At 36.5% G+C, this 21,897-nt stretch overlaps 1 protein-coding gene across 1 annotated transcript in view; it reads left to right on the top strand.

The window, feature by feature from the left end:
• ITGA8 (integrin, alpha 8) overlaps positions 1-21,897 on the top strand; it is a 134,647-nt gene that overhangs the window by 111,792 nt on the left and 958 nt on the right. The window contains exons 27-30 of the mRNA XM_004691269.2: positions 7,204-7,332; positions 9,894-10,007; positions 14,535-14,636; positions 20,162-20,284. Of these exons, the coding sequence (XP_004691326.2) occupies positions 7,204-7,332; positions 9,894-10,007; positions 14,535-14,636; positions 20,162-20,284 (468 nt within the window). The remainder of the gene's footprint in view (positions 1-7,203; positions 7,333-9,893; positions 10,008-14,534; positions 14,637-20,161; positions 20,285-21,897) is intronic.

The raw sequence follows: 21,897 nt of genomic DNA, 5'->3' as shown, positions 1-21,897 counted from the left end.
GGTCATTTTGTTAGTTGGTTGTTTTTGCAAATACATAGTTTCAGGCATCAAGGTCATAGTGGAGACTAAGTCAGTCTTTTTGTGGACTGACCTGAGTACTAAAGCTGCATTTAAAACATCATTTCTAAAGAGAAATGGATTCTGAATGCCAAGTGTCTAGCTTAAAACCTTTTGAAATGCAGTCTGTCTTTGCACATACATTCCAAATATACTAACCTCACAGAACCCTCAAAGTCGGCCAAGGCCTGAGTGTGGTGTAGTTTGCATATCATAACTGGTAGCTTGGCTACTCCCACATTACACACCCAACATCCAAGTGAGCCCAAGGTTTGAAAAGCAGACAGTGACTGCCTTGGAGAACCACCGCCATGATCATGCTATTCCAAAAAACAACACTTGACCGCAAGTGACTTAGGGGTGGGATCAGCAAGGACACACTCACATGCCACTAGATCAGTGAGTTTTTTATTTAAATATCTGCCTCATCTCAGGCTTCATGGGATTCACTTCATCTTCTTATTGACTCTTATTCTAACACTTATTCCATCAGAGGTTGAGAGTAGATAGAAGCCAAAAGAGCCACCCAGTGCTTCAGAGTTCATGCCAATGTAAGGGTGTCAGTGCCCTGGGCACATTTCCCTTCCTGTTTCCCACAGATGCACCAGAAGTTCTTTACCACAGAATTTTTTCTCATATAACTAATTGGCCAGATGACAATTTTGCCATAAATGATGAAATAACTAGTTGACAGATAGGTATGATTGTTTGATGGTTTCAAGTTTGATTCCAACTGATGTACCCATTTTTGGTTTTAGACAAATCTTAGTCTAAAATAGCTTATACATTCATATCATCCAGTGATTCTACTCCTAGGAATCTATCCAGAGAATACAAGAACACTAACTAGAAAGGAAACCTATGTTTATTGAAGCACTGTTTACAATAGCTAAGATATGAAAACAACCCAGATGTCCCCAAACAGATGAATGGGTCAAGAAGATGTGGTATATAAACACAATGAAATACTATTCAGCAGTCAAAAAGATCAACTTTTGCCATTTGTAGCAACATGGGTGGAAATGGAAGGGATTCTGCTAAGCAAAATAAGTCAAAGGAAAAAAGAAAAATTTGGGGTTGTATCACTTATGTGGGGAATATAGAGAAACTGAATAGAGGATAGGAAAAAGACAAAACTTTCAAGCTGACCACAGATCTGAGGCACAAAGCTGGGGGTGGAGGTGGGGAAAGGGAGTTAAAATAGAGGAAGGACAAGCTATGGTGGGAAGAGAATTATGGAGACTACACCTGAGGGGAGAAATCAAGTATTGTACAAAAATGAGCAGCGATATAAAAAATAAATAAATTTAATAAAAATAGCAAAAGCTAGTGTAAACAGTGACAAAATATCTGAGTCTTCAAGTAAGTAGGATGATAACAGCTATGTATATTAACCAAGATTTAATATAAAATGCAGCCACAAAACTCACTGAAAGTAAAAGAGTAAAATTAAGAGAGTAATCCCAAGATGGTTTTACTTCACCAGGTTCATTTTTCTGTCTTCTATCAACATGTGGGTGTAAGCAGATTGCTATGTAGTCTTCATGATGGTTCAGGTTAGATAGAGGATTTTAATGTGGCAATTTCTCCACATTCTACCATCTAAAACATTCTGAAACATTCAACCATCTGCAGCATTCAGACTCATCCATTAAATCTAATTTGTTCCAGATCCTTCTTGGAATAAAATTTTAGAGCTCAGTAAAGCATTTCTCAACAATTCTAAGGACAGTAAAATAATAATTTGAAACTATCAATTTTCTTAATTTTGTGGACTCTATCCTGGGATTTGGAGTCCTTCAAACAGGCTGTTAGTATGATTAAAGAACCAAAGTTGCATAAAGTTTTTTTTATTATTGTTATTGGCAAGATTTTATAATAAATAGCCAATAGTGTGAGATGCTAGGAGAAAGAGCTGTAGAATATAGGACTGTGCTCAGGGGAGGAATATACTCCAATTAAAACTGTATTAAGATCACAGTAGACACATTCTGGGTGTCTATTCAAAAAAGAAGTATCCTGAGGTAAAAATGGTCTGGTAAAGTCTAGTCTAGGATGACCGTAATAAGAGAAAAGTCAATGTTGTGTAACGAACAGTCTTCAGAGCCACAGGAAGCAGGAGGTTACACTGGAACTAGTCTCAAACAAGACCATTCCCACAGGAAGTCCAAATTACAACCAGATAGTACAAACATGGAAAGCAGAAACAGAAACTGTTTGTCAGGGGCTACAGCCCAGCAAATAGTTGATTTCTTTTTTTAATCAATGGCCCTGCCGACAGTGACTTGGTTTCACAAATTTGCATGATTTTGTCCTATCCTTCAGAGTGTTCCCTTGCTTCATAACTGCTTTAATTTACTTACTGTTTCTCATTAATTCAGAATTCAGAGACACTTGCTGGTTCCTAGAACAACAGCCAGCTCCTTTCTCTCTCTTTGTCTCTCTCTCTCTCTTGCACACATACACACACACACAGGCACCTCTTATAAATCAGGACATAAATGAAGAAGACCATTTAGTAAAACTTAACTGTTAACTGATCTCTTTCTGTTCTCTTCAGAATCATTTTGAGAGTCTTGAACATATGGAACCATGATTTATTTCATAGCTGAGTCATTATCTGGAGCCTGTACTTACCCCTTAATGCTGAGACATTATAAACTCCCCTTAAGGTGAAAAACCTAGCTGCTCATAAACAATACTAAATCAGGAGAGTAATAGCTAATTTTAATTTTTCCCCTCTAATTATGATGCTTTGGGAACAACTACTGCTTTATCTTGAGTTTGCCTTCTTCCATGTTCCTCTCCTCTCCCCCCTCACCCATCTCTTCCTTCCCTTGGTTCCTTTCCTCTCTCTTTACCTCCCCTCTCAGGAATGCTCCTCTCTGACAGAGGAAATTCATTCACCTTTTTTTTTTTTGTCTGCCAACAAATCCTTAACATTTATGTCTTAAGGAAAATGACAAGGTAGACAGATGCCCTGAACTTGTCTCTACTTTACTGTAATTATGAAGAAAGGGTTACGTGAGAGACTTCACCATCTCTTGTGCATGAGGAGTGCCTGAAATCCAAACAAATTGCAAACAAATCAGAAGCAACAAAAAAATAGTATGGGTTGCATTTGTTTGGGTTCGCAGACCCTTAATCTTACTTTACCCAATCCTTTTCTTCAGAAGCTGCATCGCCAATTTTGTTGTTCATTCCAACTACACTGTATCCCTTTAATCCATGAATTTAAGCCTATACCAGAATGAAGAGTTTGATGAAGTTATGAAAATAGAACACTCCTGTTGAGGTTAAAATATGAGTAGCAGCTGGGGAAAGAGTCATATTTACTAACAATTGTTTCCTTATTACAGAAAGGAGAAATTTTCCTATTTCTTCTTGAAGATACTTACGGCTCTTCTACTTTCTCTATTTCTACTTTAGTGTCACCAACTTCTCACAGCACTTAACAAATCATACACTGAACTGAGGGGCTGCTCAATGACAGCTAAGCATCCCATGCCTCTGCTTCCGACCAAGGAAAGACACAATCTTGGGATTGTGATCAGTGGTGAAAGAGATTTCTAACATTCATTGAGAAATGAGGCTTTAACAGTTTCCATTTCTTGGAAAACTTCTCCCTTGTTTTTTTTTGATTTCTTCTGATTTTCTCTTTCTGTTTAAAATAATTTCTGTAATGACAATGGAGAAAATTTTCTGCAAACCTTCCGAAGAACTGCAGAACCTTTTCAGACTTCAGTGTCTGAGTGGAGTCCTGTTTTGTTCTACAGCTTTATTCAAAGTCATGGCTCTCCCCTGGCCGTGTGATGCCTTCATTCTCTAGCTCAGAGGAAGTCCTGTGTTTTCTAAGAGGCCACATAAAAGTATTTGTGAATGACAATATTGCAGGGGCCAAAGGGATGTGTCTTCATTTATATATTACCTGCGTCTGATGAAACCATACAAGAAAGTTGAAGGGTTTTCTTCTCTTTGGGCTACCATTTTTCTCCTCCCCTTCCTCCACTTTCTCCCTCTGTAACGGGATAAATGCATTCCTTCCAGTAGGTCTTCTCTATAGTTTGGTTACTCAGAGTTAACTCTGTAACTTATCTCCCAATGATCTATAAACAAAGTTATGCATGGTATATGTTTTAAAGAGAGAGAATTTGAACTAAAATATATAAAGGAATCTTAGAGATTTGCACATTTTTTCTATCTAAACTCAACTTTTAAACACTTCCTAACATGCCTTTGCTATCAGATTATCCATTGCTTAGTATCCTTGAACAGCTCTGGCTTACAGTGCTCCTCACTATGCCAGACCCTGGATAAGTACATGCACATACACCTTTTAACCATCTCTCCCACAATCTGGTTCCTTTACAGCACTTTCAGAGGAAGGAGAGTTCTTCCTCCAGTTCCAAATTTAACTGCTACATCAAGTATCCCCCCACCATTTCCTATATTATATAGGACACTTCCTCCACACAATTTCCTTCCTTGGATCCTATAAACTTATTGAAATTGCCCCTATCTTTAAAACAAATAAATTGGCTCTGAATCTTCCTCCACTGAATGGTTTCTTTCCCCTTCCCTTTTCCACCCAGCTGTGATTACTATTTGTACCTTTTATTCCTCTTTTACTCAGATTGTGATTATAAAATATGGAGGTTTGGTTTTGTTTTTAAAAATACTCTATTAGGTAATGTATAAAAATAGAAAGAAGAAAAATTTAAATTTCTATTAATATCATCACCCATTAACTGTCATGTTTTCTATTTATGCATTAACATTTTCCATGTATAAATATTTAATTGTGTTACCAGTAGTTAAGCATACTCTTTAAAACCCCTTAATGTCATTATCATATCTTAAAGAAAATAGCAAAACTTCCTTAATATCATTAAATCTCCTTTACTGTAATACTTAGATAACTATTTTGCCAGATTTTTCTTTTGTTTCTAGATATGTAGAAACAAAAATTCGTTTTAATTTAAAAATGCAATCTTATTATAAATTCTACTTAGTCCCCTGTTCTTTCTGTTTACCAAGCTTTTGAATCTTTCAAAATTACTCTGTAGCTCTACATCATCATTTAAAAAATTGGACAGGAATCCTTATATAAATATCATTAATTTATATTATCTGTAATATATATGTGCCCATAAAGTTTTATGTTATTATCCTTTGTCTATTGTAAACAACTACTTTGAAATTTGCATTTTATTTTGTTTTGGCTTTTGTGCTTTTTCATTTTGGGTGGAATGAGGCTACATCTCATCCTTGAGCCTCTGGAAATTAGCCTATCTGAGACTCAGATTAAGAATTAACTTCAGGGGCCCTCCCTGGTGATGCAGTAGATTAAAGTGCAGCACTGTGAAGCTATCCACAGCCACTGCAGCATGGACTCGATCCCTGACCAGGGAGCTGACCCACATGGCACAGCAGACCTCTCCTGTCTTACCTGCTGCTCCCCTCAGCAGTACTTCAGTAGACTTGTCTGTTCTGCTTCCCACTCTGCCGCTGGTGAATCCTCTTATCCTCTGCACTTCTGGCCTGTACCCCAGTTCTTGTGTGCATAAATAAATAAACCTTAAAAAAATATTTAATTTCATATTTTTTTCAAACACTTAATCTATTTATCCAAACCTATTCACTCTTTAGCATTCACAGGTCTCACCTGTACCAATCCTGTAGTCAGAAAAGGACATCTATAAATTCTTAAGTGATTCTTCAGCTTTTGTTTACTTTTTTGCAGGTTTTGAATTTTTTTTAACTCCCTTATTTGGCAACTGGCTTGTCTTTAGGCTTCTGCAGAATCACTTTCCTGGATTTTCTCTTAAGCCTGATTTCTCCTGTCTTGGTTATCCTTATTGGATCTTCTTTCTCTCTGTGTTTCGGTACTCTCTGGGGTGTTAATGTGACTATACCTTTTATTTTGCATCTTGTTTTTGGACAACTCAGACCAGTGAGCAGGCAATTACTATAGAACTGGTTAGGCTCTGATGGGGGGAATTGGTAAGATGTGAGCACCTTCAGAGACCCAGGCCAGCCTGGAATATGAAGAGTGGACAGCAGCTCTGCACACAGGAAAACAGGATTCCAGGCTCCCTGGTGAGATATGAGCCTGGACAATCAGGCTGAAGCCAGCACCCATGGGGCTGTGTATGTCAGTCATACTAAGGGGCCTGAATTTTGTTCTGTTTGGTACATTTTTTCCATGTTCTTGGGACATTTTGAGCTTTATCATTTCATCTTCTGAGGTACGCACTAATCTGCAATGTAAGAGTATCTTTTCTTCATGCCATAGAGACAAGATACTGTTATTGTTCTATTGCCTACAAAAAGAAACCGGTAAAGAAGATGTGCTGGGGACTGAGAGGGTTTGCAGACAGTCAGGCTTCTCTAGTCATTTCATTTAAAATAAAGAATGTTAACGGGATAATATGTGTGTTTTCTTGGAACTTCAAAATATTTATTTAATCATCAGATGTACCCAGCCTGGGGCCTGAGATAAAATTTTAAGTTCTACAACACTTACAAAGCAAACTCAGACCTGAAAGCAAGGTCTACCACAGCAGGGTTGAATCAATGTGCCTTGCAAATGTCATTTTCGCTAGACCAAGTTTCTCTCCGGAGGGTGCACTTCTTACAGCTACAGGGGTGCGGGGTTCAGACAAGCTGGTGTCAGCTCTTAGATCACACCAGTCTGTTTGTCCACCATCAGCAGCTCACTTTTCTGACACCTCCAATCCAAGTCCCCGCACAGAATGCTTCTCCTTTAGCCAGTTTAAGCAGTCACAGTGTAAAATGTGAAAGTAACAAGTAGTCACCCCATGCCTTCTACCCTGATGGGGACACACTTCTACTTTAAACCTTACCCTTACAAGATAAACTTTCCAGGAAGGCATTCCTCACCCTTCATGAATTCCTATACTTGGAAAATAAGAAGTCTTATTCCTGGTCAGTGTAGTGAATTTTCCCATAGAACATACTGCTGGTAAATCAGAACATGCCTGTATTTTCATATAGATCAAATTCAGTTGGGGGAAAAATATTGCTGGAGTTCAAGGCTAAGGAAATAGTACTGAGAGTTACTGTAATTATACGTGCTGTCTCTTGTTTTTTGTTTTTTTTGTTTTGTTTTGTTTTGTTTTGCAGCCTGCTGCTCCCCCAGAGGACACCCCTGAACTTAGTGCCTTTTTGCGAAACTCGACCATCCCTCATCTTATCAGGAAGAGAGATGTGCCTATGCCAGAGTCCCAAAGACAAAGCCCCACAAAAATTCTGGTGCGTTATCTCAGTGTGCATCTAGTTAAGGGGAAGAATTAGATTGGACAGAATTCCCAAATACACATGGTTTTAACTTCAAGTGTTGTTTTACAGTCTTCTCCAATGCGCAGATATGCCTGATGTTTTTTGGCAGTACATATTGTGAGAGAGGAAAGTAGTGTTTCTGTGGGCACAAAGGAACAATTGCAATGTAACATTTTCATTCTTTTAAAACTGCCATGCAGGCCACATTAGCGCAATAATGATGAAAACAGAAAGTGTGCCCTTTAGTCCATTTCAAGAATGTAAAGATTGCATCAGCTCATGGGTAGACTCAGCAGTAAAAGTTTGCAGTGGGCCTGGAGAAGCCCAGCCCAAGCCCCCGGACTTTGGAAATTGGTTCTTTCCTGGTTCTCAGAGCCCTCATCCTGTCCAGAAGAGCGAGCGAGAGTGGTGGGTTTCATCTGTGGTAGATCTAGGCTGAGCTGAGTCAGCCTTTCACAAAATTGTAATTCTCCATTAGTTCCAGTGTGAATGCTAACTTTAAAAAAAAAAAAATGGGTTTCAAAAAACAGGTCTTAAACATTCTCTGACATGAATTTTTTTTTTAAAGATTTATTTATTCATACAGAACTGAGGTACAGGCCAGAGATGAGGAGGGTGAGAGGATTCACCAGAGACAAAGTGGGGAGCAGAACAGGCAGATCGGCGAAGTACACTGCTGAGGGGCGCAGCGGGCGGGTCAGGAGAGGTCTGCCGAGCCATGTGGGTCTCCGCTGGGGTAGGCGGAATCTAACACATGCGGAAGTGACTTAAGCTTCTTAGTGCTGTGCTTTAACCCGCTGTGCTACTAGGGAGGGCCCTGACATGAATTTTTTAATGAAACTGACAGTATAAAATTTTTCAAAGATGGAAATGGACAGAAAAGTAAAAGGAACAAGTCTGACTTAATTGGTCAAAATTAAATCAAGAGAGGAATGTTTGTGATCAAGCACTTGAAATTACATGGCAAGAGGCTGTGTCGGTTGGCAAATTGTAACTGAAATCCCTATTAATTTTTATGACTATGTAATATTGTTTTAACATAAGAGCAGGAAATTAACATGCTACTCAGTTTAGAATAAATTAACAATTCCATCTATTTTTTTAAAAAATGCTTCTAAGAACAATAGAAAACAATGATTGACATCGATAGAATTCTCCTATGCAATACCAGTAGAAACCCCTTGGAAAACCAATTATCCTTGAAGGATAAACAATTTGGAAAATCAAGGTCAAAATATGATTTTTCTGTTTCCTCTTTAGCATATGTCTCAGGAGTCCACAGAGATAGTAGAGATCAATGACTAAAACTCTTGAAAATTAGCTGCTCTTGTGCTATGAGATTTTTTTCCCTCTACTTTTTTCTCATTAAAGATTTTTTTCAGGTCAGATTATTTTTAACTTCTGAGTATCACTGAAATTTATTACTTGCAGATGAGAGCAAGGCAATCCTGATTTCTATATCTGATTTTGTTCTCTTTCTTATTAGTTCAAAAATTGCAAATCATACACCTTCCCATGTCCTCAAGTCAAAATAGTTCTGGAGAGAAAGCGATTATGCAAAGTTTATTCTAACGTCAAAAGCCAAATAAGACCTCCTACAGTTTTTGTTTAGTTAAAAACAACTTACTGAATCACATTACTGATTAGGAATTTTAAAGTGCAAAATGCCAACATCCTGTGTTGGGATAATAATTTCTCATTTGCATAGGAAAAATGTCTTTCTGTTACACTGAGATGTCATTTCTCCTCTGCCTAAAACTTTCCTGGCTTTTCTCTGCTGCTTTGATAGTTATCACCCCATCTCTTCAGTGCTCAGCTTACAGAAACCTTATCTCTCTAACCCTCTCTAACAGCTGATACTATTGGCTACTTCCTGAAACAATAGCATTCCTCTGCTTCCCTCCAAACATTCTCTCCCTGTTGTCTTCCTACCTTTTGGCGCACCTCAGCATTTTTGTGGACTTGTCTTCTCCCATCCTCACATGCTCCTGAACCTCAGTATTTGTCGTTGGCTAGGTCAACAAACATTGTGAGCCTTTCAAGGGCTAAGATGACAGAAGACACACCTTGGGATGACTGGATCATGCAAGAAACTTCCCTGAAGTTTCCATGTACTTATTCTTTACTCAAATTAATATTTTATGGATGAGGTGATTACAACTGAGGAAATGAAATATAAATAAAGACAGGCCCTCCCTGGTGGCACAGTGGGTTAAAGCACAGCACTAAGAAACTAGAGCCACTTCAGCATGAGTTCAATCCCCATCCTGGGAGGTGACCACATGGTGCAGCAGACCTCTCCTGACCCGCCCCCTGCTCCCCTCAGCAGTGCACTTTAACGATCTGGCCTGTTCTGCTCCCCATTCTGTCTCTGGTGGATCCTCTCACCGCCCCTGCATCTCTGGCCTGTACCCCAGTTCTGTATGCATAAATAAATAAATCTTTTTAAAAAGATAAATAAAAACAATTTGGTTCTCTATCATAATTTAAATATACTGATTTCCTATGACTGCTGGTTTGCTTTTTTTTTTCAGAACTGTACAAATATTGAGTGCATGCAAATCTCCTGTGTGGTGGGGCGACTGGAAGGAGGAGAAAGTGCAGTCCTGAAAGTCCAATCCCGGCTGTGGGCAGAGACATTTCTCCAGGTAACAGAAGAACTGGTGTACTTACAAAGTGATCCAGGGAACATTTTCTCAAAAGCTCAGAGAAAGATTTTTTAAGGGTTTTAAAATGTGTGCATACTTTTAGATCTTTTAATTTGCAATTTTTCACTTAAAAATTTTTAGATTGAACTTTTAAAATTTGAATTACAATGTTAACATTTGTAATCTTAAATAGCTTTTAAATTTTGAAAAAGAAATTTCTGTGGAGGAGGTGAGCCAAGAGCCAGTGGTCATCTTTTTTATCAGGTGAAAATAATTTCTTTCCAATTTTATTGAGATACTGTTTACATATAATTTTAAAGTACACAGTGTGATGATTAGATAAATGTATATAGTGAGAAATCATTATTTAATCAATCTAAATAGTAACTTCATCCTATGTGTGTACGCTAGTAACTTATTATCTACTTTCTTGACTTTCAAGTTTATAGTGGAGTATGTTTAATCATACTCACTGTGCTACACATTAGATCCTTAGAACTTACTCGACTTATAGCTAGAAGTTTATGCCCTTTGACATAAGCCTCTCTAACCTGCCCAGCGCCTGGTAACCATCATTTCTATTTTCTGTTTCTCTGAATTTGGCATGTTAAGATTCCACATATAAGTAACATCACACATTTGTCTTTCTCTGATTCATTTCACTTAGCAAAAGGCCCCCATTTCCATCCACATGTCCTTCTTTCTTATGACTGGATAATATTGTATTATACTTGGGGTATTTTTATTGTATTTACCAAAATCTGTATCATATATATATATATATGTATAATGTTATAAATAGTTATAATATTTATATAACACACAATGAAATTATAATTGCATAGTGTATATCATCACATGTAACACTATATATGAGTTAATTTAAATATCCTTAGTCTAGATGTACATTCATATATGTGTATATTAAGTGAAGGCAATTTAAATATAATGAATATCTATGACCTTTATACAATAAGATTCAAACAACTCTGTTTAGCTCTCTGCTTTCTCTACCCAGCACATAGCAATTCCACAGTAAACATTAGTCAGTGAAGTGTTGGTGAGTATAGAAACACAATTTAAGCCATATGCCCAATGAAATAAAAATAGAAGTCAATTTATAAGGGGAAAGGGAGATTGCCTTACAAAGTTTCACTGGCTTAGTGATCCTACAGCTTGGACTCTAGCCAGGAGAGCATCTCAATAAATATCCTGGTATGTGTGCTTAGTCCATTCCTTATTGCTTATCTGCATCATGGCATCCTATAGACGACCCCGTTGCCTCTGCATTTCAAAGATTTAAGTTTCTTTTATACTAAAGAGATGAAATTTTCCCTTTAGAAAGCATTCTTTATTTAAATGACACTACTGTGTTGTGACCTTATTGTTGTGACCTTATTGTTTTAGAAAGATTTTGTAGGGAAGCCCTACCAAATCTATACATTCTTGTGCATCTAATTCAGCATATCACAGAAAATCAAATGGAAAAATTCTCTTGAGCTCTGCTAATACGTACAGAATTTTGTAGCTCTGTATTTTTATGTTTGCTACCATTCAAAATATGTTATATTCTCACAAATCTTGTTTTTGTTTCTGAAATTAGCTGTCATGAAATTAAATGTGTTTTTTAAGAGGCAGTTGTGAAGTCCCCTTTTATCTTTCTAATCCAAGGCAGAATTCCTCTGCCTTAGCACTCTTAATATTTTGGGTCCTATCGCTCTTGCTGTTGAAGTTTGCCCTGTGCATGGTAGAATGTTTAACAACATTCCTGGCCTCCACCTACTAGATACCAGTGACAACTTACACCCCAGTGCAACAACCAAAATGTCTCCAATATTGTCAGTGTTCCAGGTGGCAGAAGACCCCTGGTTTTGAACAACTGATCTTTGGAGAACTGCAGTGCACAATTTACTTGATTCTTTTTCTTCTGTTGGTTCAGTAATTATTTACTCATTTACTCAACAAATGTTTCTAGAGTGTCAACTATGTACTAGGCACTACCTCCAGTACCACTAGCATTCCATCAATCTGCTCAGAATACTCTGCTTTGGGGCTGTTACACCTTATCTAAGAGTTCATTTAGCCCACAAAGGCTAAAGAGAACCTACATTCCTCCTATGGGCAGGCACCACATGCTACTGAAATGAAAAGTGTGTTCCAATGAAGCAGGACCTCAATCAAGACAACAGGGGACATCAAGAGGAAAATGGTTTACTTTAGACATCATGTCTCGTTATATGTCCAACACTCTGTTCCAGTAGGAGACTTATAGAGTGAAAATAGCATCTTCATTTTCCTGTTAAGAAGATCCAGTGAGACTGGAAGAAGTCAACAGCAATAAGGGACTTTCCAAACAATATGTATTTAGCACAAGTAGAGTCAGACCACAACAGTATCTAGGGATGTCCTATCAGAGCAAAGTGCCATTTGCAAAATACAGGATAGAGTCTCATGTCACTGCATATTGACACACATCCATAGCCCAAATCTGAACTTCCAACACAGTTCCTGATTATTCCAGTTTATAGCTATAGGCGAATAGAAATAAAGTCTTTAGTGAATTCTTCTGCAACCCAGAAGGTGGTAAACAATTTTTTCCATCCTAATTCAGGATAGAAAGTTTCCAAAACTTGGCTGACAGGATTTGCTACACTATGTTTGTTCCTTTCCACATGGTGAACATGCACACTGTTCAGGAAAAGGATTTTATTTAGGTTAATCCTAAATGATTTCCGGTTCTGTGAGTTCTCCTTCCAACAAAAACTTCCTTTGCAGTTTCAAATTTTACCAGTAATTGCATAGGTTTTGTCTTCTCACAAGCGTTTGTTTCTGGTAAGTGCTGAGTATTTAAACATGGTCTATATCAAATGGGTATGTGGTTAAAAATAGTTTTTAGGAGGAATTAAGCAGTGGGATGGTGGAATTGGTAGAAGTTATGATGCCCCCAACCACACTAGGTATGTAACCAACTCAGAAGCCTCACTCTGGTTACCAACCCTGTGACTTTTATTAACACCTCTACCGTAAGTAAATTATTGTGTGAAAATATAGAACAGAAGCAACAAAACATAGCTTAAATGAGTCATTAATGACAGAAGAATGGGTATTTCTGAAAATTAATAACTAACAGCCGCAAGTTGAAGATCCAAGACATTGTCGAGGAATAATAACTCCAGCTGCTTTTTCTACCCTAAATTGCCCACAATAAGACAGCAATTACAATTACATGAGTAGGTTGTTATGTGGAAGAGGAGACTTTTTTAATCTAATAAAAATATAATTGTGATGTTATAATGCATGGCTGAAAGCACCCAACTTTGAACTTGGAATCAATAACATGAATCTGCTCAAAATTGTTCTCGTGAATTAAGTACTTGGTGGTGCCGAGTCTTCAAACTACAGTAACAGTACTAATGTATTTTTGACATTGATTCAGGCTATCATAATCTTGATAGATCACAATTCCAATTCCTTTGGAGTCTAGACCTCTGAGAAATAAAAAAAAATTTTTTTTTAGATGTGTTAGCCAACTGAATGACTGGAGTATCCTAAAGACTTTTTATTGAGGTGATAGTTTATTGCCCTGTATATGCTTTAGGAGTACAGGTCCACACCTTTTCAAATGAATGTTTCCACACCACACCCACCACCAAAATACAAACAATCCTCCACCATAGCTCACTGGATACCATCCACCCTTTGCTTTTTATTCCTATAACCTCAGGTCCATGGGTTTGTTTTGTGGTTTGATTGCTCCTTTGTTTTGCTTTTCGCATTCCACGTAGAAGCAAAATCATCTGGTATGTGTTCTTTTTCCTTCTGGCTCATTTTGCTTAGCATAATTCCCTCCTGTGTCATCCATGTTGCCACTAATGGCACAATTTCATCTTTCTTTACAGCTGAATGGTATCTCCTTGGGTGGATATGCCGCATCTTCACAGCCACTCATCCACTGTTATGGAAACACTGTTTCCCTAGCTTGGTTATTGTAAATATGACTCAATGAACATAGATGTGCATATATTCCTTCAAATTAGAGTTTTTGTTTTAAATGCCTAGGAGAGGGATTGCTGGATCATATGGTAGATCTATTTTTAATGTTTTTAGAAATCTCCAAAACAGAACTTTCAGAAAATTCCATGGAGGATGGATCAGTGTATGGTTCTACAAGTAGTGTACTAAGTTTCTTTTTCCTCCAATCCCTTGCTAAAACTTGTTGTTGCTGGTCTTTTTTATATGGGATATTCTCACAAGGACGTGGTAGTGTTTCATTTTGGTTTTTTGATGAGTATTTTTTTCATGCCATCTGTGCATCTTTTTTGGAGGATGGATGGATGGATGGATGGATGGATGGATGGATGGATGGATGGATGGATGGATGGATGGATGGATGGATGAATGGATGGATGGATGGGTAAATGATGGGGTAAAAATAAAAGAAAGGGGAAAATGGAAAACAATTGTGTGCCAGGATAAATTTTTTCCAGTAGAATTTTAAAAAGATTTATATAAATCTTTTTGTTTCAGAGAAAAAATGATCCCTATTCTCTTGCATCCCTGGTGTCCTTTCAAGTTAAGAAGATGCCTTATAGAGATCAGCCAGCAAAACTCCCGGAAGGAAACATAGCAGTGAGTATCTTTTAAACATACATAGAGGCATAAAGAATTTCACTGTAATAATAATTTTTTTAATCACTGGTCAGCTTGTGTTAGGTTTAAGTGCCTGCATTGATTTGAGAAGTTTCCTCCTTCAGATCACTCTTTTCTTATTCCAGTCTAGAAATCTCTTAGCTAAAATCATATATGTGTATATATATATATGTGTGTGTGTGTGTATAAATATATAGATATATATAAATTATATGTACTATTTAAATCATATATATATATATATTGATTAGGTAAAGTCAAATATATAAAAACAAATTTATAAAAGTTCAATATAAATTTATACCCCAAAAATTATAGGGCATGACTAATACCACTTTTTAATCAAATCATTTTGTTAGAAACTTAAGAACAGACTTCTCCCCAGACCTGGTGAGTCAGAGATTCTGCATTTTATCAAAATCATCTGGGCAGCATATGCACAGCAAAGGTTGAGAAGTTCTGCTTTGGGTGGTATATAAGCCGCTGCTATTGTTATTGCTCATCACAATATTTAATGTGATTATTTAATGTAATTAAATATTACAGGTATTTAATAATGTACTTAATATACAGTTATATTAGCTAGCTTTAATCTTTCTAGCTTAATCTACTTTTAGTAGGTTCAGTTAATCCATTGATTAGTGATTTTTCGGCCCCAAGTATGCAAAAGGATCATCTTTGTAGATGATTTTACAGACACACATGCACTAAGACCTTACTCAAGTTGCCAGGTTGAGCAGGTCCAGGATGGGGCCTTGGCAGGGTGCATTATGAGCTCTAGAAGTGAGGAATCGGTAATGGAGCCATTTCTAAGAACCTCCAGCACAGAGGAAAATCCACAACCATCCAAATAGATCTTCCTGGCTGCACCTCACTCTCATTAGGGAATCTAAGAAAATCACTGACTTATAATTTATAAAATTATGTCTCAAAAGCCTTAGCACTGTACCTGGTACAACGTAAGTCTCCAGTCTGAGTAAATGTTTATAACCTTCCCCAAAATGTAAGGTTGAAACGGGATTTCACCAACTATGCCTATAAACTTTGGTAGCATTTTAAAGCAAGAGCTGCTACATCTTTCTTCATTTACCTCATCTTCTTCTCTCAGAAGATGTCTGCTGTAGTTTGGATTTATGTTCAACCTAAAAAACAGAGGCTTTGGCGTTTTTAATATAGAGTGTTCATCCAAAGAGGTTCAAAGGCTTGTAGCTCTAAGGGAGATAAATCTGGGCTCTTTTGTTTTCTCTCACATATGTTCCCTAGCAGAAACACATGTCACAGCCGATTCCATCAGCACTGCTGCACCATTCTGTGCTGGCCACAGGTGACAGCCTGCTGTTCTCAGCTCATCTCAAAAGAGGCACAAAGTGCTCAAACGCATGCCTCCCTGTCCCCTCCACTGCTGTTACTGCTTTTTTAAAGTCTTGTTATCTGATGTAGGTGATTTACCACATGCCTTATGTAAAGGTTATTGGGAAGACATTTAGAAATGGAGGTGTTCCTAGGTCTCCCCATAACCTTTGACTCAGGAGAGACGATCTTGCCAGGAGAAAGTTGATTGGGAAACAATTTTTCAGTGGCTTAGTGTGAAGGAACTCTGCTTGCAATAGTAAAATCTTCTCAAACATCTTGAACTTTATCTTGAAAAGAGTTCAGCAGAAGGGAGTTGCTTGAAGGCCGTAAACTAGTTGGAATATGTAGTTTGAGAATCATCAAAGTTCTACCTCGTATTTCGACAAAAGTGGCTATTCCTCCCTTTGTAAAGAAACTCAGTAGTGTTTGCTTGTTTTCCTTGGCCTCTGTATGGGATGGTGAGTCTGTTGATACTCCCTTTCAACATGGTCGTAATTCAGTAATTTCTTGAGGTCTAGATATCTTCACATAGTAAAGGAAATAGATATCCCATTCCGCTTCTTGCAGACTGTCTGTGTTTACAAGTAAGCTCCTCTTGTGACACGACCCTTGTCATGTCCAGAGGTAAGGGAATGGTTACAATGCCAAATTGTTCCAACATGGTAGAAAAGAAATGATTCAGTCAATTAAACAACTTTTTAATTACCAATGAACTTGGCATCCCCAATGCCAAGACAAATTCCTTAATTTATAGTTAGAAAGGATTATTACCTATTAAAACCCCAAAAGATAGTTATAAATACTACATAAAATTCTAATTTAAGAACCCATCCAGAAACTGTGAACCCATTGGATATTCAGAATTGTGAGGCAAACTTAGGGCCTTAAAGCAGAATTCTTATATTGAACAACTGAAGCTCAAAATTAAGGACTGCTTGATAAGCACCCTGATAAGGGGTTACTTAAATGTTTTTAAAATGTGTGTTCAACTGGTTACCTTTGTGTTATTATTTTGTTTTAAATGGCATTATAGGTAAGGTGTCTTGGTATATTTATTTAAAACATTCTTGTGACCCCACTGAAGTATGTTTATACAAGATTTTGCAATACATAAATACAGATGTCAGCATTCATTACAATTGCAATTACAAGGGGGCTTTTCCCTTTTACCTGGTATTTTGTCAAAATATACAAAACCATATCATAAATGTCAATATTAAAATGTAAGCATATTAAATTTTATTTATGGTCTTTCTACCATAGTAAAAAACAAGAAGATTTATAACATGATGAAGGTAAGATTAAATGTTCTCTACTTAACATCACTTTAGGAAAATCTAAACCACTTAAAATTTATGGATCCCACTTCCTAAAATTGCAGATAATTTTAACAAGTGACTTGTTAAGAGCTTATATTATTCCTTCAAAAGAGCTATAGCAGTAAAACAGTTTGTTTATTAATTGGCATACAATGAATTTTTCTTCCTAAAATTTAAGGGCAACACTTACTTAATGTTACCCTTCTTCTTTAAAGTACTACTTACAGAAATAATTTTTCATTTATTTCAAATAATATTTATGAACCCCCATGTAATCACAAGCCCACATTCTTAAAGTAAACTTTTAGTTTAAATATACCCCAGGGGACTACAATGATGTAAGAAAAAACATTTTTTAATTAATTTTTTTTAAGTATATTCCATCTTCAGCTTTGGGACCACTTCTTAGTTAAAGACTCTTATGAAGCTGGGCTTGGGTAATTCAGCAAACCACACCCTTGTGTGAGAATATACAAAATATTCTGAAGCTTCTAAATCTAGTATGGTAACAACATGTACATAGTGTCTGAAATGTGGCTTCTATGCCTAAAGAACTGAACTAGTGTTTTTATTTTAGTGTTTTATTTTTTAGTTTTATTTTATTTTAACTTATTTAAATGTAACCTTAAAACTGTAGCAATAAAAATATGTTTCATTAAATTCCGTTTAATCATTGAGAGGACTCCATTTCACTTTAACCACTGAAAAATACAGTCATTGTAATGTGTTGCAGATATAAAATATATGCTAGATTTGAAAAACTTAGTAAAACAAACATGGATGTCAATATCTAGTAAAAATTTTAACATCAATTATATATTGAACTGATCACAGTTTTGATATTTGGGTTTAATGAAATATATTATCAAAACCAGTGCCCTGTTTCTTTTTTTAATGTTGCTACTCTGAAATATTAAGTTCCACATGTGGCTTGTATTCTGCTCACACTGGACAAGTCTGATCTGAGCAGGGCTACAGAAGATCCCAGCTCAGAGCAGATGGTAACACCCAGAGAGCTTCAAAGAATGCAGATGCTTAATAACTATTATTTGAAATGAATGAAAAATTCTTCATAAATCACTGTTTAGTTACTAGAAACTCTAAAAACTAAAACCTACTTTATTCATGACTAATGATTATCCAGTGGATTATGTAAGCTCCCTGTGGGCTTGTCAAAATGAGCTACAAGGCAAATGTAAATATTAAGAATAACAAAGCTTTGGTATTTTTCAACATTTTGTTTCTTGGCCAGGCTTTCCTAAAATGATTATGCAATTTCCATAGCACCAATGCAAATTTAAGTACATTTTGTTTTTGTAAAACTGATGGTATCATAAGCCTCTAAATCATGTACCGTGTTAATATGTAAACCAATGTTACCTCAATACAAAAATTAAGAAAAATTTAAGAAATTGTATTTTCCTGTTCAGCCTGATTATGCAGTTCAAATTTATTTATTCATACAGAGTAGTGAGTTTCAAGAAAAAGTTTCCTTTACCTGTTTCCACCTGCAGATGAAATGTCCCACTGGCATTTACAGATGTGAATGTCTCCTTAATCCCTGATTAATGTGTCTGATAACAGCCTCTCTCTACAGTATGCACCCCTCTTGCCATGATGTGTGGCATCTGACCCTTCAGCCACTTCTAGCCAGCCAGAGTCATCTAGCCACCTGGGAACCTGCAACATGCTTTGGGGCACTGTGGATTTTCTGAATTTTATGGAGTGACATCTGACTCTGCAGTGAAAAACGTAGATTCATTTAGGAAAACTCCGGGACACAGACAGGTCTTTGGGCTGCACCCACAATAGACTGAGAAGTCCGGGGTGCCTCAGGGTCACATGGATATCTTAAAGGAAAGAAGGATCCAGGCACAGGAGAACAGACACTCCAGGCTTGCTTCTTTTTAAAACTCTTTATGGCCTTTTTTCTTAATTAACGACATATGACATAGAAGAAATGGATATGTCATATGTAACCCTAACATTTAAAGTACTCAGAGAAAGAGCGTGAAGTGGTTGTTTCAAAAGAACATAATGAAAGTAGACTGACACCAGTTTTGATGATGAGAATTTCAGAATTTCAGAATTTTCAGAACTGAAAAGGATGGCGATGATAGTCTATTTTCAGACTTTTAAAAGAGACTGCTGTCAGAATTCTTGGAAGTGAATGCAAACAAAAAGCCAGTAGATTTTCTAACTATATCAAAAAAAGCTGTTTTCTGCCTCAAACGACACTAATAAATTTATCCTGTTCAACTCAGTTTTATATTTAGACTTGTCCATAACTACTGAAGAATTTTAAATATTATTTTTAGCTTTTTGTGAGATACCCTCCCTGCTTATGTCTACAGATATAAGTTTTATAGATAACTCATCAAAACCTACAATAGCCAAGTGGTAAAGAAACCCACAAATATTTTGTGAATATTCTCTTATTCCATCCCACTTCTTTTTATTAAACTAACACTGAACAGTTTATGGCCCTATTTCAACTTCTTTAGGATTTTTATTTACTTACAAAACTAGGACTATTTCCTGTGTTTCCTTTCCATGTGTTTCCTTTCCATGAAGTAGAAGAGGTGCCTTAAAATATTAATTAGCTAAATCAGGCAAAGGCAAGATTGAGAAATATGGTTACCTATCTTACTGTGAACCATCTGTTAGTAAATGTTGGCAATTTCAAACACTTGTATAGAATGTGGAATGACATTAGAGGATGATTTTGATTATTATATGGATCCTATCAGAACTGTCCCCAATATTACTTTGGTAATTACTGCTTTATTTCACCCAATGGTTCCAGCTCAATTGCTTTATTTTCTATTTCAGATCAAGACATCGGTTATTTGGGCAACTCCAAATGTTTCCTTCTCAATTCCATTATGGGTAATAATACTAGCAATTCTTCTTGGATTACTGGTTCTGGCCATTTTGACCTTAGCTTTATGGAAGGTAAGTTTATTTACTTTCTTTTCTTTTTAAGTAAAGAGGCAACTGAGGGGGATATTCTTAGGAATTTAAAAAGACAACACTAGTGGCACCATTTGAGAACTTTTAACAATATTAAATCTTGTTTGCTTTGGCAAACAATATGTTTATATAGCTGACACTTAAGGAGATCGAGGAAGTTTAACATTATTTTCATCTAAAGATTTCTTGTAAATAAATATATAGATATTTAGTCTTTATTAACTAAGACCTGTGGTCTTTCCCTATGCTTGGAGCAACAATGTAATTGTGAATATTTAATTTTTTTTATTGCTGTGGTTCTATCATCAATGTTTTTGAGAGTTTTCTTTATGAACAGTATACAAATACAAATGCAATTAACATATACCAATTCTGATTTTTTTTAACTTTGATTATCATTTAAGCCAAATAGATGACTTCTGTTATAATAACCTTGGAACTTTTTTTTTTTAACTTGCCAATTTAGACTCTCCATCAGTAAGCTGTAGCTTACTCTTTCATGTGTTTTACTAACATTGTTCTAAAAGGCTGTGATAGGAATTAGTTTCTGGCCTCAAACCAACACAACTGCCAAGTTTTACAAAGCTTTCAGTTGTCACAATTACATGACTATAAGTGTAATTAATCCAGTCACATCTTACTTAACCATTATTATCATGGTTCTCCAAAATCATAGGTTATTTTTGGCTTAAGATAATATGTAGTATGCTTAATAAATTGAGAAAACTGACTTGTGGGTTAAATCATCATCATCATCATCATCATCATGAGTTTTGTGCCATCTTAAGCCTATATGGTATACTATAAAAAAGTAAAAATAGACTTTTATGTTATTTAGAAATAAATGTCTATACTATTGTTATTATTATAGTAACTGTATTTCTATAAATAATACCGTGACATGTGCCTATTGACAGAATATAGTCCCAATCCTACCAACAAAAGCTGATGTAATAGTCATAAGCCAACCCAGTGAAGTAAGCTTCCAACTCAAGTCCAATAAAGAACTGAAGTTCCAAGTTTCTAGGAAAAGATATATTATCCAACACCAAATACCAACTTGAAATTCAAGAGAAGAGATACCAGAATCAATTCCTACCAAGTTGCTGGCCAATCTCTGGATATTCAACAAGGTGTTCTGAGATTGAAATAAATGACCAATCTAGTTTTCTGATCTATATTACATGTTCCATCGGTGCAGAGGAATATGCAACCATCTGCTCACACTCCCTCTAACACTTGCGAAGGGAGCCGAGCCTCCAGTACACAGAGGATCCCCCTTTCCTGGCCAACAGTTAGCATGCCTGCAGCTACAGAAAACATGGAGAAAAGCAGAAAGGGACTCCTGGGGCCATGTCGCTGCATTTGCAGGACAATATACAAAGTCAAGTGTTTTGTATAAAATATACATTTTCCCATTCTCACAATATTCCTGTGCTATGAATTCTTCTCTGCAGGTAAAGAACGCATTGTTTTCACCTCTGAATGTACAGGATAGCTCCAAATTCTTTTTTTTTAAGATTTATTTATTTATTCATACACAACTGGGGTACAAGCAGAGGTGCAGGGGCAGTGAGAGGATCATCAGAGACAGA

Source organism: Condylura cristata, unplaced genomic scaffold, assembly GCF_000260355.1.
Source record: "Condylura cristata isolate star-nosed mole 26May11 unplaced genomic scaffold, ConCri1.0 scaffold00030, whole genome shotgun sequence".
Lineage (NCBI taxonomy): Eukaryota > Metazoa > Chordata > Mammalia > Eulipotyphla > Talpidae > Condylura > Condylura cristata.
Note: the sequence above shows the minus strand (reverse complement) of the source record. Positions and strands in the feature narration are given on the sequence as shown.